The 17885-nt window shown below is 42.7% G+C and overlaps 1 protein-coding gene across 4 annotated transcripts in view; it reads right to left on the bottom strand.

Annotated features, from left to right (window-relative positions):
- Positions 1 to 17885, bottom strand: part of NUP153 (nucleoporin 153) — a 454031-nt gene that overhangs the window by 239233 nt on the left and 196913 nt on the right. For 2 of the 4 annotated variants that reach the window (XM_078687970.1, XM_078687971.1), the window contains exon 3: positions 9796 to 10044. The exons of the other annotated variants lie outside the window; for them this stretch is intronic. In XM_078687970.1, coding sequence (XP_078544096.1) covers positions 9796 to 10044 — 249 coding nt within the window. The remainder of the gene's footprint in view (positions 1 to 9795; positions 10045 to 17885) is intronic. 4 annotated transcript variants of the gene reach the window in all.

Below are 17885 nucleotides of genomic sequence, written 5' to 3' on the forward strand. Positions count from 1 at the left end.
GTGATTATAAAGCTTTCACGGCTCTCATCGGTACACTAATTAGGAAGGTGGAGCCGCTCCTCATTCCCTGGGTGCTCCGGTGTGCAGGCCATCAGGCTGTTCCTCGCTGGCAATGAGGGACAAGCGCAGACATCGGGGGCCAGAGGCAGGAAACCCGGTCCGCAGTGGACATCGCTTGTTCAGTTTACCGGCCAGCTCGGCTTCTGAAAATGGATCGGATCAGGCTATAGTGTGACCCGCATCGCAGGCAAGTGTTTCAGGCCATTTTGGCAGGCCTAAGTCCAGGATATTCACGATAATTCTTGTCCGGTCAGCAGAGCTCCTTCAAGGTGCAGCCACCTTGCCGTAGGGGCATCAGGAAGTGGGTTCTGTGTGTAAGATGTCAGAGTATAGTGAGGGAGGAGTGTGATCGTTTCACCCCAAGATTGCAGGATTGTTTCATACTCCTTTGCGTTGAAGGAGCAGGAAGAAGGATTATGAAAATGTAAGGCACTAATGAAGGTGGTAAAAGGGGAAGGAAGGTGGGCAAGGGTGAAAGGAGAAGGCACGTTGAATGCTCTGTTGCTAGTGCTGGCTGCAGTCTCCTTCAGGTCATCAGTAGCTAGATAAAACAGAGGACATAACAGCATGAATGAAACATAAAAGGGCATGTAGGGAATAGGCAAGAGATAAAGCATGTAACAACGGAGCAGAGAAAAGATTAAGAATTTGAAGGCAAATATAGAAAAGTAGGTAGTAACCTGACCCGAGGAATGCAGCTGCCACCCTGCGAGCCGCTGCTCGCTCCCGAGAGCAAAACGCAGTGTGAGAGAACTTTAAAAAAAGAAGGTGGGACATGCACCTGCCTTTAGCAAACTGTGTGCTTTCCTTAGTGAAAGACACACGCAAAAGTCAATCTAATGTGTGGGAGGAATCAGCCCCACATGGAGAAGTTTAGAGTACTTACAAGAAGCCTCACAAAAAAGCAGCGCATGCGCACTGCGCTAGGCTCTAAAAAAGGACCACAAGATGCACCTTGAAAGCAGATATCTGGAGGACGATCAGCCCTACTACAAGCAGCCAAGTGAAACCCAATACACAAAGCACAATCTCATTCTGTGACATTTAAAAGCCTAGCTTATACTTGTCGACAGGTGGCTCCATGCAGCTCAGAGCAGACTTCATTCTGCACCGGAAGAGACGATGGAGCTGGCTATAAGCTCCACCCCTGAGTGGCGATGTTAGTTTCTTTAATTCCGCCTGGATCATCAATGCGTTCAACAATAAGCAGAGGTACCAATGAGCAGAGCTCTAATTTGGGACCTTGTTAGATGGAAACAGAGCATTTTGCAGAAAAGTGAGGGGGAAGGTCAGTGAAGACTCAGTGGTTAGATAAGACTATTCATCAGAAAGAGTATTACCATAGGTAAATAGCCTTGTTTTTCTGATGGATACAAAAGCAGTATCTTCACAAGGTGGAGACGCTTTAGAACATTCCATACGTAAACTCCTGCAGGACCGAACATGCAAAATGGCCATCCAGTCAGACATGACTTTAAAGGCATTAGTGCTTAGTGAACGTGTGCACTGACGCCTATGTCGCAGCCTGATCTATATCAAGGACAGGCACTCCAGGTGCCTCCATGCTGGTAGCAGCCTTGTCTCTGGTGGAATGTTCCTGCAGTCCCCCCGCGGGCTGCTTCTTGGCCATTGAGTAACAGATCTTAACGCTGAGAACTATCCACCATGACAGAGCTTTTCTGTGATTCAATCAGAGAACACCACAAAAAGATTGCCCGCCTGATAGTCTTTTGTGTGATCGATGTAAAAATTTGAGGTACTTTTGTGATGTAGGGTAGTGGGTCTTAACCTGTGGCCCCGGAATCCCTCCGAGTCTACTAAGAAGGTCCGGAACTGCTTAAAAAAATACATTAACAGATTATTAAAGTGTATACAAAGAAGCAAAATTGAAAATTTTAGATGCAACAGAATTTGAAATTGGAGGCTAAAAAAAATAAGTTAGTACCTCAGATTGATTCATGGGAGCAGTGCAAGTGCATTAATCAGAATACAGTCTGGACGATGAGTGGTCTCAATGTTATACAATCTTCAACTTTCCCATTAAAATTTAGATTTTTTTAAATATTGGTTCGTGAATTAATTAAAAAAATATATAATTTGTGTATATTTTTATTGAATGCTAGTTTCTGTTGGGGGGGGGGGTCCGTTTGGTTAGCATCAAAAATAGTTCCTGGCTTTCAGTAATGACTGAGTGGGGGTCCCTGGATTAAAATATTGACTCAGTCGGGTCCCAGATTCTAGTAATGATTAATAAGCGGTCCACAAAAGACAAAATATTAATAACTATTGATCTAAGTAAAGGAGTCTCAGCTTCACTTTGAGGGGGTGAGGTGGAGCAAAAAATGCAAGGAGAGTGATGGACTTGCCACAATGAAAACGTGTCACAACATTTGGTAAAAAGACCGTCCTGGTACTCAACAGCACTTTATTCTGGAAAAGAGTAGTGTAAATCTGGTTGCACAGAGAATGCTTGGAGCTCAGTTACATGGCAAGTCAAAGTTACTGCAAACAGGAACAGTCTCCAGCTTCAGAAGGCATAGTGGACAGCTGAGTATTTGTCCGAATGGCATGCTTTTAGAAATCTCATCATAAGTGATCTGGGCAAGGACGGTTGGTCCAGTAAACATATAATAGGGCCAACATATCACCATTCACAGTGCCCAATGCAAGATTTTGCTGGGCCAGAGCCTAAACAAACAAAACTACATCCAACGGGTTGGCCTGTAATAGGTCAATATTGTGGCTGCCACACTAGGCTACAACCTTGTCCTAGCAGAGTCTGACTTTGTTGGACAATGCCTCGCAGCCAGAATGACATACACAACTTTATAAGGAAGATCAAATGGAATCAGCAGCTGCTGTTCACTCTCCATGCATGGAAGTGCAAATTGTGTAGGTTCAGGTAGAGGAGGCTACCCTTCTGCTGCGACAACAGGTCCCCTTGAAGCAGTAGCCTCATCGAAGGACAGATGCTCATGCCTAGGAGATTAGGGTATCAAACGCTCTTTGTCCAAGCCGGAGGAAGAACTCCGGGCAGGAGAGGCAGCAACATAAAAGCGTACAGGAATCGCATGCTTCACTATTTGAAATGGGTCTCCAAAAGACAGCCTTCTTGGAAAATACAGCACACAAAACGCTTGACATTGAGCGTTTCAAGATGGCAAAAAGATCTTGCATGATTTCTCCCTATTTCTGGAAGATGGCCTGTGCCACCTCGGGGTGTAACTGCCATTCAAGATCCACCAGGCCCAGTCAAGCTTTTTGGTCCGCCCTGGTGTTCTAAGATCCTGCTAGATGGTTCAAACCAGAGAAATTCCTGGAAGCTCCAGTCAGCTCGAGGGACAAAGTGCCACCTGGGACAGGACCCACCCTGCTTGTTGCAGTATAACATGGCAGTGGTGTTGCTGTGAGAACTTGAACCAGTCTCACATTGATAGACAATAGGAAGGTTTTCAGTGCCAGGAGAATTTCCCGCAACTACAATAGGTTGATATTGAGATGGGCCTCCGCCAGAGACTAGAGTCCTTACCTCCATCTCTCCCAGATGACTGCCCAAACTGACATTTGTCATCACCACCAGCACTGGACGGAGCAGGAAGAAGGGTAGTCTGCTAGTACAACTGCAGCAGAGCCACCCCTGCAGATCTCTTGCAGCCTAATTTGAAACCAGGGCGGAATGGGTATGCTGAGTCTTCAGGTTCCACTGCAGAGCCTGCATGGCCACTTGGCATAGTCAACAAGCTGCATACCATGAGGATCATGGCCTTAATGTCCTAGACTTGTGATGGAGAGAGGGGAAGCCTCGAAACTGCACAGTATCTAGGACTGTTCCAATATAGGAGAGCTTCTGCAAACGTGTCAGGGATGACTTCGATATATTAACAAGGAACCTAAGTGATGTCAGAAACGTCATCATCTGGAGGAAGTCTACAACTACCACAGACTGGAGATCAAACCTACTACAGCGAGTATTCCGGGGAAACTCAGACCTCCGAAGGAGTATAGTGACCACCGCCAATGCTTTCGTGAACATCTAAATCAGCACTGATGAGACTAAAAGTGAGCACAGTAAACTGAAAATGCTCCTGGTCGACCTTGAACCACAAATAGCATCTGTGGGACTGTAGGGTGGGCATATCAAGCTAATTGCTTGGATCCAGGACAGAGACAACCTGAATCAGTGTGAGCATCTTATATTAGTCTGGATGTGTGGTAGGGAATGACTGGTGGAAACTTGAGCAATCAAACTATCTCGTGTAGGGTGATGTGTCCCAAAAAAAAAAAGGGGGGGGGGGGGGTTGGCTTCAGCCTGTCACCTGCCAACCTGCCGGTTCACTGGAGAACAGGAACACAGCAGATTAGGTGCCCATAAGTGTCAATTAGAGCTCAGGGGAAGTTTCTCCAGGCTGTAAAACATCTTTTAAAACATTATTTTTACTTTCATAGTAGGCAATTGTAAGTGTAGTACCCCTCACTGCCAGTCAGTATATAACCTCGGTCAGGGTAGAGTTGAAATTGGGTCGGAGTCATAAAGAACAATAAGACTGGTGTCTTCCTCCAGCGGCAATGTAGAGGAGATTGGACTGGAAGTCAGCTCTTGCATTTGAGCCGAACACAAGGCTGCTTCCAGAGACCCAGAAATCGCAAAGGGTAGCCTCGCCGGCAGAAAAGTGGCTCACAGCATCTGCAGGCACTGGGGTCGGAAAGCGCACCAGACAGAGCCATAATAGTGATGAAAATGTGCTATATGGCCTCTTTAAAGGCCTTGATCTATCTGTTGCAACATTGCTGACAACCCCAGAAACACAGGGTGCATAAGGATCATCTACAGACTCAAGCTTCTCAGTGGGGGTCTGGGAATGAGACCAAGGGGTGCCCAGGCTTCCTGTGGCTGGGTGATTGCGGTGGGGGGTTGAATCCAGCTGGCCCGCCTTGTATTTCTGCTTTGATTTAGACTTGCACAGTGATAAGAACTTGTTGCAGAAATGGCCCTGAGAGTTGGAAGGGTCAGCATCCTCCAATTAAAGCAGGATCAGGACTTCTGCGACTTCAATCGGTAGTGTGTGATGTACAGGTGAGCTCTGCGTTACCGAACAGACTTCAGATTCATAAGGGCAAACTCCTCACAAGACTGAGTTGTACCCCGAACACAAGCACGAGGCACACTTCATAGGGAGGTCTCACAGTTCTTACAACACTTAAAGCATTCAGTTTTAGAAGAGGACATTGTTCAGTTGCACAGTTGATAAAAATTGAAAAAAAAAACTCAACTGGCGAGTTGGGAGTGAGCACCGGATCCATGTACGAAGTTGCAGACCGAAAGAAATTAAAGTTTACAAGCTGGGGTGGAGCTTATTTCCTGCTCCATCATTTCTGGGGCGGAACAAAGTCAAACCGTGCAACCTGTCACACAGGAGCAGTGCTGTTCACATTTTTCAGCTCCAAAATCAACCACTCATGCTATTTAAAGTTTATCCTGCCCATACCACTTCAAAGTATGAAATCCACTCACTGACTAGGTTTGTATTCTGCCTTAGAAATATACCCAAATAAATGGCCTTCAATTTCCAGGCAGTGCATGACAAAGAAGGGTATGGACTATGATTTATTGTTGATTTCTGGAATCTCTTGTAATACCCCAATAAAGTTTGTTATATTTAATTAAAAAAAATAACAAAGAAGGGTATGAAGCAGAAACGGAAAAGTGACAATGATCCAAGAGGTGATGGGAGAGACTTTAGGGTTTTCAATGCTTAAGGAGAGGTTTAAGTGCTTCCATTACACCGGCCACAGTTCCTTTTATAAGAAGTGGATAACTATCCTCTGAATAGTTTGCACCCCTCCTACTGACCCAGTTGTGGTTCAACTCTTGCATTAAGGGGTGGTAGATGACAAAGAAGGAAAATATTACATACCATATAATCATCTGTTCGTGGCATATAGTGCTGTAGATTAACAAGCAGTGCATACTCCTGCCTTCTAGTTTTGGGTCCTGAAAGTGAGTGACTTCTCCCTTTAGTGATAATGCGCATCGGAATAGACTCCATTGTTAGATTGTTTTCCCACACGGTGGGGAGGGTGGAGTGTGAAACAAAGTGATAGGTAAGATATGTGCATGCATAAGTGGAAAAAAGGGATATATTAAGAGATACTGCAACAGCCACAGGTGTCTAGGAGGAGGGTTGGAAAGGGGAATCAACAGCACTACATGACACAAAAAGAGAATTGCAGGGTAAGTAACATTTTCGGTTTGAGGCATGCGAGGCTGTAGATACACATGCTGTGCATAGAGTAAAACAGTGGCTAACCTGTAAGTGTTGCAGTTGTTTGCAAAGTGTACAGAGAACAAACTGGTGAACATTAGCTTGTTGGCGTGCTACAACATCCACACAGTAGTGTTAAGTGAAAGTGTGTGGTGTAGACAAGGTAGCTGCTTTTCATTTGCTAGCCATTGGGATGCTCCCTAGTAAGGCTATAGACGCTACTCTCTTTCCAATAGAGTGCCCTCTAGGAGGAGTAGGTAAAGTCCTTTTAGCTTTAGCATACATCTAACTATGCATCTGGCAAAGCCCAATTTGGATATAGCCTTTCCTTTACAGGGTTGGGCGAAAACAAAAAGCAGTTGCAGTTTCCTGAACGTTTTTGTTTTATCAATGTAGTATATGAGGATTTTCTTGACATCAAATGTTTGGAGAGCCCACTCAGTAACAGTCTGGTTGTGGGAAAACGGCAGGTAGGCTGATTGACCCAGGGGTAATCCTGTGGAGAATATCAAATGTGTCCTCCCTCCCCCACTCCCATCTGTATCAGAATGTGAAGATCCCTGGGGTGTATTGTCAAGTAGATACCCTAGAGAATGAAGTGAAGAGGGCGAGGGGAATAGGTGGTGAAGATGCAAGAGGTGAAGGGCTGGTGGCCTTTCTGCCTTCTTGTGTATTTTCACAGTAATGGACTGGAGTGTTCAAGGCTTTCTGAAATGATAGCTGCCGTATGGATGATGGAGCACCATAGGCGGAAGAGCAGGCAAGGATGCGGCCTGTATGAGGGTGTATGAGGAGATGCTTCTGCCTGGAATCGAGCAGTTCCTGTAGTTCATGAAGGATGGGCTTGACTGTTGAGCCAGAGCAAGGCTTAGACATAGACTTCGAAGATTTTGTATCAGAAAGTTGTTGGTTCCGGTGCCGATGGTCTGCTCAGTAAAGAGACGGGTTAACTCTAAGGCATTGATTGGATCAACGCCGAAGGACAAGTCAGTGCAAGGATAGCCTGAGCCCAAGCACTTGGCTTGGAACGCTTCTTTGGCGCCGAACTGAGCAGGGCATCCAAAGCAGTTGTTTAGTGCCAACCATGGCCAGAGGACAATGGCAGATTTTTGGGCCACAGTTAGCTAAGCCTCTGTTTGCTGTTGCAGAGGAGCTACCTGCTTTTTAGCTGATGGCTGTTCGGATGGTGTCTAGTGGGAGGGATTGCAGCACTTACAGAATGTTGCGTAGGTGGTAGGTCTTCCATTGCAAGGTTGATCTCCAAGTCAGAATTGGAGCTGCCTTCAACGGAGAAGACTTCTTAATCTGCAGCAGAAGGCTGTGAATGTACACACTCTACGTTGAGAAAGAAAAGGTCTGGTGTTTCTTCCAAGCTCCTCTGCGACATCTCGAGCTGACCAACACAACAATAGTGAAGAGTTTTCTTGGAGCGACAGGCTTCGCAGTCAGCCTCGCTGTGTTCCAGTGAGAGGTACAAATTACAGACCTGATGTAAGTCGGTCCAAGGGTATTTGGCGTGGCAGTGAGGACAATAGCAAAAGAGCGAGGCCTAGGAGTGGCCGCGATCGAGACGGACCCGGCTCGATCAAAATATTCTAACGTCTATACGCAAAGAAATAGGAACACAATCCAATACAATACAATGCCAAAGGAGAGAAGGTACTGTGCAAACCATAAAAAGCACAGCAACAGGGCCGGGCCAGACAACATGTCCGAACCAGACAGCAGAACGAAAACAGTCCAACAACGGAGTCTATGCCCATGCACATCATCGCTCAAGTGAGGAATCACTACCTCGTGATTCGAAAGACTTCTAAGAAAAACAACTTGCACACACCCAGACCCAAAACTAGATGGCAGGGGTAAGCACACATGCCTGACATACTAATCTGAGATATTGAAATGTTTGTGTTGCTCCTTTCAGAAAAAAGGGCAGGTACCTTAAGAGCCCATGGTCCCGTTACTGGTCGATGCCAAGTTCAATTTGTATGCCCAGTCTATGAGATGGCTAGGATGGTACATAAATGCAGCTTATTGGATTTAACATTTAACATGCACTAAAAAGGAACAATCTCCCCCTTCCCAAAAAAAACAAAAGCATAACATATGCCAATATTCAGAAGTAACACCTGCAAGGAGCACTGCTAACGCAAAAGAGAAATTCATGCACTGCTTTATGAAACTACCGGCTCTAAAGCTCTGCAATACAAAGAGGTGTCACACGTAGAGCGAGCATGGAGGGTTTTTTTCACCCTAGGGTAAGTCATTTTGTTTTTCAATGTTGCAAAAACCATTTGGTATGCGCTTTGGAGGTAGGAGAAATAACTTCAGAATAAAGATATCATCAAATGCTGAAGAAAAAAGTCACAAGCTAGATTAACATTACTGTTTTACTTCCATTGTATAAAAAGCCTTCAATTTACAAATATTGGAAACACACACAAATGACGGCACTGAATTTCATCAAGGTCAATATTTCCATGACGTACACAGATTGGTAAATGTTATCTAAAAACAAAAAAGTGTTCTCAAAGTATTGAATGGAACACTTCAGAGTTAACAGTTTAAGCAAAGATAGCCAGAAACGGCCATTAATCAAATTACAAATTAAGTTGGTTTAAATCATTTGGTCAGCACACTTAAATACCCACTCTACTCAACTCCTATGACTAAGCAGTCATGTGTAATTACAATTCACAGAACAAATGACACTTTGTAAGAAACATTAAGTTATCTTTACAGAGGGATATACTTTTAATCCTTCCAGGGGTTATTTTAATGACTTGTACAATTCAGAGAGGATAGAGATGTTAAAATACTCCAAATTACTTCAAGACATGCTAAGAAATAATAATGTGAGCAAAAAGTTACATTACTCCTGGACATGCTTGATCTATAGTCCGAAGAAATAACTTGCATTACAATGCTAAAAGATAGAAAACATCTGACTAAGGTGCACAGTTATCCCATTAAATATCATGAAACAAGTGATAACCAGGTTACGTACGCTGAAATAATCTAAACTATTCAGGCACACCAACTCTAAATGACATTGCAACAATAAGAATAATGAAACGGATCAATCCTGACCATGGCAAATTATTAGGTTCCAGAGCACTACTGTTCAAATCCAACTTTGCTAGCAACTTACATCAAGTCGGTGAAACAGTTTTGAAAAGCGGCAATAATCTGAAGTAGACACTGACTTTTCTGGCAGCAAATTTTGCATTTTTTGAAGGTCCCTGACCTAGAATTTGAAATTAATTCAACTTGTCATTATGATGCGTCTTCCTCTACACCTGATAATTTTTGGGATATTCCCAAGTACACATCTTACAGGTTCTTCTATAAAAAGGTGCCACATTGCAGCAGGTGACAGCTTTTTCTTAATGCAATTCACTTTGCTACTCAACACAGGCTAATGCCAAGCATTTTCTAACTACAAATGTTACCGTGAAACATTCTGCTGTACCTTTATCGGATGCCCTCGAGGAAAACCCACTGGTCGTTGAGATGTTATCGTCGTCATGCTGAGATGCAGAGTCTTTAATTTCCTTGACGAAGGAGAATGATGAGCTACCAATGTGGAAGGCAGAAGACGTGGAAGGCTGGCAGTGAAGTGCAGGGGAATCCAGCATGTTGAAATTTAGGTTCGAACGGTGAAGGGAAGGTCGTGTTAAAACATCTGTGAAGTTTAACGTTGTTCTACTTGTGGACGGCTCTGAAACAGACAAAAGTAGCAGTTGAAAGAAGCCCGAATGCCAGCACAAATCCTTGGTTAGATTTCGATCAAATAAACAAGTGTTACACCTTTTAAGACAGTGCATTCCCAATATGGAGAATTAATATGATCTCCAGTTAAGGTACGCAGATAGGGGATGACTGTTTGAAAATACTACAACTCACTGATGCCAAACTATTTGGAAATTATTTGGTTGGCAGAGTTTGCACAGGTGGCAAAGTTTATAATTCAAAGAGTTAGAAAGGGTATCACCCATTCAAACATGTTATGCCAGAAAACCTTTGGCTAAACGAGTTTTTGAAACTGCTTCCCTTCCAAACCACTTCTGTAGGATTGTTCTTTTGCCATTTACAAACCTGAAAACCTCAGTAAACCTCCCAATGCTTTCAAAAACTTCATAAATGTACTTTACCAAAAAAAAAAAAAAAAAAAAAAAAAAAAAGAAGAACAATTCAAGCATGAAGGTGCCCTGGACTCAAGAAGTAAATTAGATCCTTGGTCCAGAGAGCTACCTTAGTCCATGTAATCTCATTTTAGACCAAGCTCTTCAATTGCAAAAGACCGACTGTGGGCTTACCAAGCACTTACTGCCTGCTCATCATTTGTTGGCTTTGTCATTCTCCAAGGCCTCCTTATGATTCGTTAGATTTCCGTATCCTAGTTTGTCCATTATGCTTTCGACACTCCCCTACAGCATAGCCTCTTTACCTTCTCCGATTGACTGGCATAGAAGCCTCCCCTGTCCACTTTTAGGAAGCACTGTTATTTTTGTTTAAGTATTCCATGAGATTGTATGCGATTTCCAGCTTTCTGCCATGTGTGCGTCTCCCCTTTTGACTGAATACCCACTGCCCCCATACTCCGTGCTGCCATCTCCCTTATGTTAAAAGCTCTATTGTTTCTCCGGCTACTTTCCTCACAGGCATGTTTTCTCATTTGTTAACTTCTGCCTGTCCAGTTTTCTTTTTTTGTTGTTGCAGTTTTTATATAGCACAAACATGACCAAAAGTACTGGTACAGGCATACCAGTTAAATTACACAAGGACATGGTCATGTGTTTTTCAAGCAATGGGAAATTAGGTGATTTGCTCAGAATCAGACGACGTTGAGCCAACACCGAAACTTTAACGTGTTTCCCAAACGGGGTTCATTACATTAAGATTTTTCTCTCCTCCATAGCAAATCTCCTTCCTTCATAGACTCCTCATCTCCTCTCTTGGACGTGCTGGCACATCGTGCCTCTTTGAAAGACTTATCCTGATCATAGGAACCCATCCATACCCTCGTGGAGTCCTTCCTAACCACAGGTATCTGTGCAATGTTTATTTGACCACATCCTAATTACCTATGGCCTCACCCCGGTTTTCTTATTCTATCCCTTCTCTTCCTTTATACAGCACTCACCAAATCTGTAACACAGTCCTGGTAACAACTTGAAGTAATTACAGGTCGCTACGCCATTGACCATTCAGCGCATCTCTTGGTGCTTTTGTGGTTGCCTAAAACAGTAGATAAATTTTTGTTCTTCAAATATACTGTTCTGTAATCTCTTTCTTCAAATTCTCTGGCTCCACTTTTTCGCAGTTTTTTCACATTATTTCACGTGTCACTTGCGCCGATCACTTTTTGCAAGAGCTCGTAAGTGCACACATTTGTTTGGGTTACACCCACATAAACTGAAAATAGTGCTGCTATAACTATTAATCTTCTAAATACAAACCGCATTATACATTTGATAAAATCTTGACTGCCTCCTTTTTCGGTGCTACTGTAATTTACATGTTTTACTTTGTAAATCTGCCTATTTAAGTGTAACCTGTTGAGACATTGTTGATTGCTGTAAATGTTCTACCCAGGTCTCAACTGAGTTTATGGGTCTTCTGTGGTCCTTTTTTGTTACTGACTAGAAAAAGCAAACCGTGTAACACCGCAAGTAAAAAGTCCAGTCGTTATGGGGGGTAAAAAATGCAAACAAGGCAGTACCAAGGAGGGACTACTTAGCCTATTCACGAATGAAAAGCAACATTTTCTAAAGGACAGTAACAGGAGCCCATTGAAAAGTTGGACGGGAAATGGGCGGAGCTTCTATGCCATACCTCAATACAGCATGCCTCTCAGAGCCACACATGCGCTGCCCAGGCTCGACATAAAAACAAACTACTTTTGTAGTTCACAGACAGAATGTATTTGACAAGACAGGTTTTTTTTAAGTTGAACATTCTTTACTACATACGTATTTTCCATTTTTTTCTACAAACCATTGTATGTCACTTACTACCATTTTACTTTGGAGGGAAAAAACTATTTTCAAGCTAAAAGACTCCAGACATGCAATACAAAAATATATATGTATGAGAACATGTAATATGTCCCTGTTTTGCCATCTGTAGTTACGGTGCGAAATTACTGTATTCAGTGTTTTGCTATAAGATTATTTACACTACAAATGCAGATGTATAATCTAATATACCATTCATTACCACTATTGAGTATGGGGAGGGGTCTTAACCAAAGAGTCAAACCTTCGAGTAGGTCACAATGTCCCTCCTGAATCAAAACAAAGCTAATACATGGTACATTACTTCAGCACATCTGAATACTAAGTTTATGCTTTGCTCTTCTTTCAGGTGCATCAGACCTAAATGCAGGTATTTCAGCAGACCCAAGATCACAAAGACATTGCACAGGCCTTACTGTGAGCAGGGACTATCCAAAAGAATCCTGATCCAAAAGGTAATGACTATTGTGTTCTACTATGTTAATTTGATATTCACAAAGCAGTAATAAATGTGTGAATCTGAGATTATTACACTTGTCCCATAAAATGTTTTATTGTGCCGGCTTCATTTAACTAACGTGCATCATGTATGTATACGAAAGCAATAGCAACTGCAGTTATGGTTATGTCAATTTCAATTGAAAAGGTTTTTTTTAAGTAACTTTCTACAAATTTACATGAACCTTTTCAAAGAAAAATTAATTCGATTTAGGCTCAGTGTGGATATTTTCATGCTGATTCGAAGGGACATCAAAAAGTGGCTTTTCCTATTTTAATTTCCATAGGAATCTCTGCTCTGATACAGAAAAAAACAGCTCAGTGGAATTAGAACAAGCTTGGCATGAAAGTAGGCATTTCCTCAAGGCAGTTCTTGGTCTGGTGTAAATAATTTTATAACCTTTAGGAGTAGCTTAAAGAAGTTAGAGATACCAGTAAGATTAGCCTGTGGAGAGCCTATGGCATATCTGAAGACTAAAATAACAAGAATAGTTTTTATTTGACGAATTAGCTTTCTTTCCCATATGCAACTTTGAGAACAAGCATTGACAAAGCCACTAGGTCTTGTCTTTGGCTAGGCCAATTGTTTTGGGGGGCGATGTTGAGCAACTGTGGAGTTGGGTGGAGGGAGGGAGGGAGACCTTAAATGATTTTTTTTTAAACACAGTCTATAATCAGGTGTGTGGAAAAGCAGGAGATGAAAAATACAAGTTAGGTATGTGAAATGGAAGCAACATGGAGTGTGGGGCTAGGTATTGGAGGGGCATGAGAATTAAGACCTGCTGTGACAGGTAGGCAGCAAGGAAAGAGCAGCAGGAAATCAGTGGGGAAGAAGTAATCCAGGAACATGCATGCATTCTCCGGAGCTCGGAAAGAGAAAGTTATCTGAATGTAAGCAAAATCAATGATAAAGAAGCACTGCTTGGGGGAGGAGTTGGTTTGGTGGGGGTAGACAAATACAAGGTGAAGGAAAGTGATTGAATAAGAAGCAAATGCGACTGACAAGTCAAACAATAGTAATCAATGTAGTGAAAAAAAAGCCATCTGTAAGGATTGGTATTCCCAACAACAGGTCTTCCACCACTGACGTCTAAATACTATCTGTAACCAAGAATTAAATAATGTCACATCTGACTTTAATGGATGTGGGAGTTGGTCGGAATAGAAATGGAGCCGTATGGAGGCAGGCGTGCCATGCACTGATCACTAGGCGCAGAAGAGGGGCTACAAAGGGACCACATCAACTAAGCCAAAATAAAAATACAAATTCATTTTTTTTACAGGGTTCTCAGAAGCAGAGCGAGGACTCAATCCCAGATCAGCTCCACAAAATCAAAGGAGAACTTGTGCATCCAGACTGGGCCCCTTTGCATATCTGCAAACCTATGGATTTGCGGGTCCAAGTGGGGCCCCCACAGGGCTCATGGACCAATACCATATCCAAAAACCCTCAGGAAGGCCAAAGAGGGCCCACAAGTCTGGGTTGCATTGCCAAAATAGGATGTTCAGTGAGGGTTAACGGACTGTGGCGGGTTTGGGCGATGCAGCCAACCTCCAGCTGTGCAAAGCTGAAGGCTTATGACATCCATACATACTAAGAAGTAACACCTACAAGCATAAAGTAATTAAATAATGCACATTCAAACCACTAGGCAATACTACAATCAGTCACCTCTTTCATTGGGTTACAGTATATGTAAAACGTAATTTCATCTGTAAGATTATTTATATGATGTGCATTTGCATCTGTCAGATTAAGAAAGAGTTCATGAGCATTGCATTTGGTGTGCACATTTTAGATTGCATCGCTGCTGTGCAAGTTAGGTACTGTGAAGCTAACCATAACGTGTAAGTCAATGGTTTTTAATGTTTTAATAGGCAATTTAACTGCACATTTCATGTGAATTTCAGTGGAGTGTTCTATCTAAAGCTAAACAATCACTAACCTTGATTTTTCAGTGCAACATCTGTATAACTTCAGTCAATTTTGTACCACTAAACTAGGACATATAGGATAATTAAAGGACTTTTCAAGTTTAGCCAGATTTTCCAAATTGTTTCCGAACATTATGTCCTTTAACAGTTCAAGACTACTGCTAAATGTTTCTGCACTATTTAATTGTATTACTCTAGCTTTCAGGTTAGTTTTATTCTGGCCAGGTTTGTGCTTTACTTCACAAGGTTCTTCACAGTAAAAGCAGGGTTTGTGCAGCAGGTGTCACTACACGTGTGAATTATGAGAGCGTGTAATTTGGGTGTTATAGAGAGACCAAGCCCTCAAATGCCTCAGGAAATGATTCCTATATTTTCTGTGTTTTACATTTTTGCTCAGAAGAGCAGACTTATTTTGTAACTATTTTTATTGGATCCGGGCATGCAAAGCCTGCAATGTGTTTGTTTAGTTATAGGGTGCAGAGCAAAAAAAAGTGCAGAGGTTATTTAGCACTCCAAAATATAACAATGTTTTGGAGAGTTTCTGGGAGGTCATCTTGGAATTCAGCAATTCGGTTAAAAGTGCCTTTTATTCAGTTTCAAATCACAACGAGTTAAATCAATACTGTGTTGATCACAGAAGGTAGGTCAGAGAAATGCTTACAATTACATAATTTGATTAAATCATCTGGATAAAGGTGTCTTCTAAGCTACGGAAGAGCGTTAGTAGAATGCTCTCCATTGGGTTTGCCAAAATTATATTTCTTAACGTGATGTGGTCGGTTGGTTTACTTAGGAAAGTTGTTCGGAAATCTCATTTCTTTATGCTTTTATACCAGAACTGCTAATCTTTGCATATTTGCAGTTGCCTTTGATGAGGTGCACTACTGAGGATCGGATTGCTTATTTTCAGATAAAAAAAAAAAAAAAACTAAGAAGCCAACACATTTGAAACAGTAGGCCAATGGTAGGTAACTTTTGGTATGACAGGTAACCGGAGAATTGAGAGGAAAGTCTAAAGGGAACATTTAGAAAGGCCAGATCTTAATTAGTACCAGAGTGTTTTGCAGTTCCTTCTGCGAATTGGTGAGTTCTGAGGCAGCAATGATTATGATGTTTAGATTATTAGTGTCTACGTTGCTAACTGAAATTAATAAAGCTCATCAGCCGTTCCCTGCTTGTTTTAACACTCCAGACCGTACGTGATTCCCACCTGGGCCATTAGTAAGTTCATGCTGGTCTAATGAACATGTATGTTCATGTAGAGTACTTCTAATATGTTAATGTCCCCATTTGTCAACTTTATCCGCAAATAAGGTCTATGATTTCAAAAATAAAACTGAATATTAAGTGCTATATAAATGAGCCAATATTTACAATCTTTACTTTATAAATAATTCAATATCTACAAGTTTGCAGTTTCCTGGTCTTGTAAATGGAAGCACACATTAAGACATCCTGAGCCATACTATTATTTGTAGGGTATATAAAGAATTTGACAAAAGGCAACAGCTGTCTGAAACATCTGATATGATTTTATTAAGTAGCTCCGCTCGGAGAGAGGCTTCTTGATGTAATGCATTGATAAGGTAGATGTGGTAGTATACAGAACAGTGGTGTAGTGGTTTTACTACATATAACTGTGGGGTAGTGGTTTTAGTGCACTGAACATATAACATACATAAGATTAAATCAAACAGTCTAGCATCCACATAAGCCTACAAAATTAGAAAACAGTTTAGCAAACAGACGACTGATTGTTTCACATATTTCTGCAATTTAAATAAAAAGATTAGCGTGCACTTGTGGGCAGTCCGCTTAAATCATTCAGCTAGCAACATTATGGTGGAAGATAAAACCAAAGGCCTCTTAACATTAGGGTATTCCTACTGTTTTTTTTTTTTTTGCCTTGAGCAGCGCACTGCGGGAAGGACTTGAGTGAAGGCAAAGTTACTACTTTTTAAACATTTCTTGAAATACTTGGAGAATTTTTACATTTTCCTAAACTATTCCTTAAGTGGCGTAATACTAGTAAGCAAGAAACATGGGCCATTTTAGGTAAAGTTGCACTTTAACCAAATATTCTATATTATGACTGGTGTTAGAATAGTTAACAAAAAGGCAAGAGAAGCAAATGTTCTAACATTAGGAAATACTGCACCTTTTTAGGTCGAGGTAATATCCGGTCTGCCGAAGGCAGAACCGGAAGTAACGAGATTTAATGTTGCTTAGTGTGGACTATTTGTCCCGCCTCTGTTTTTGCCCCTCTCCCATTGGCTGGCTTCCTAAATGGAGGCCAGCCATTGGAGGAGAGAGCTGTCCCTCCGAATAGGCTCCGTCTTTTTCGGATTAGGGGGCGTATATTTTGCTGTTCTTTCGCCAGTGACGTCACCCATCACTCAGAACAATAAAACACACGTCCCCAAATGCGAAAATTACCATGCTTTCTCCGAGGCATTTCTGCTTTGCCTCGGAGAAAGACTGTGGTGGTTTCCAGAGCTGCTCTGCTCGTCCCCCCTCCCTCCGCAGCTCTCCTCTGTCCCGCTCCCCCCCTCCCTCCGCCCGCAGCTCTCCTCCGTCCCGCTCCCCCCCCCTCCGCCCGCAGCTCTCCTCTGTTGCGCTCCCCTCCCTCCCTCCGCCCGCAGCTCTCCTCAGCCCCGCTCCCCCCCCCTCTTTGATTTGATGGCTTAATAGCATGGATACCTAACGTGAACACCCTGCCTGTTTTCACTTAAGCCTTTTCAAGAACAAGCTGGAAAGTGATACCCTGCGAGGTCAGAGCAAGCCGAGGGAACAATGGAGTGGCAGGTTTAATGCATTAGGCACGGATTGTGAGAATGTTTCGCTGCGATTCCCTCTCAGGAACCATTGAAGGTCCGCAGGGGCGAGTGCCGGGGGCACAGAGACGGTAGCGTGGGGCTGTGCCAGCGCCACAGTGCGGTATGGTGAGGGGCTTCTAGGCGCAGGCATCCGCCAGCATCTTCTGCCGGATCCACCTCGCTGGTGTTCGGAAATCGGACTTCATTCAACTCTAGCAAAGACAGGCATTTCATTGAATATTGGGAAGGTTGTCGGGGTCCTTCGACCAAGACTGCTTTCAAGGGTGCCAGGA

This window comes from Lissotriton helveticus, chromosome 4_1 (genome assembly GCF_964261635.1).
Source record: "Lissotriton helveticus chromosome 4_1, aLisHel1.1, whole genome shotgun sequence".
NCBI classification, from domain to species: Eukaryota; Metazoa; Chordata; class Amphibia; order Caudata; family Salamandridae; genus Lissotriton; species Lissotriton helveticus.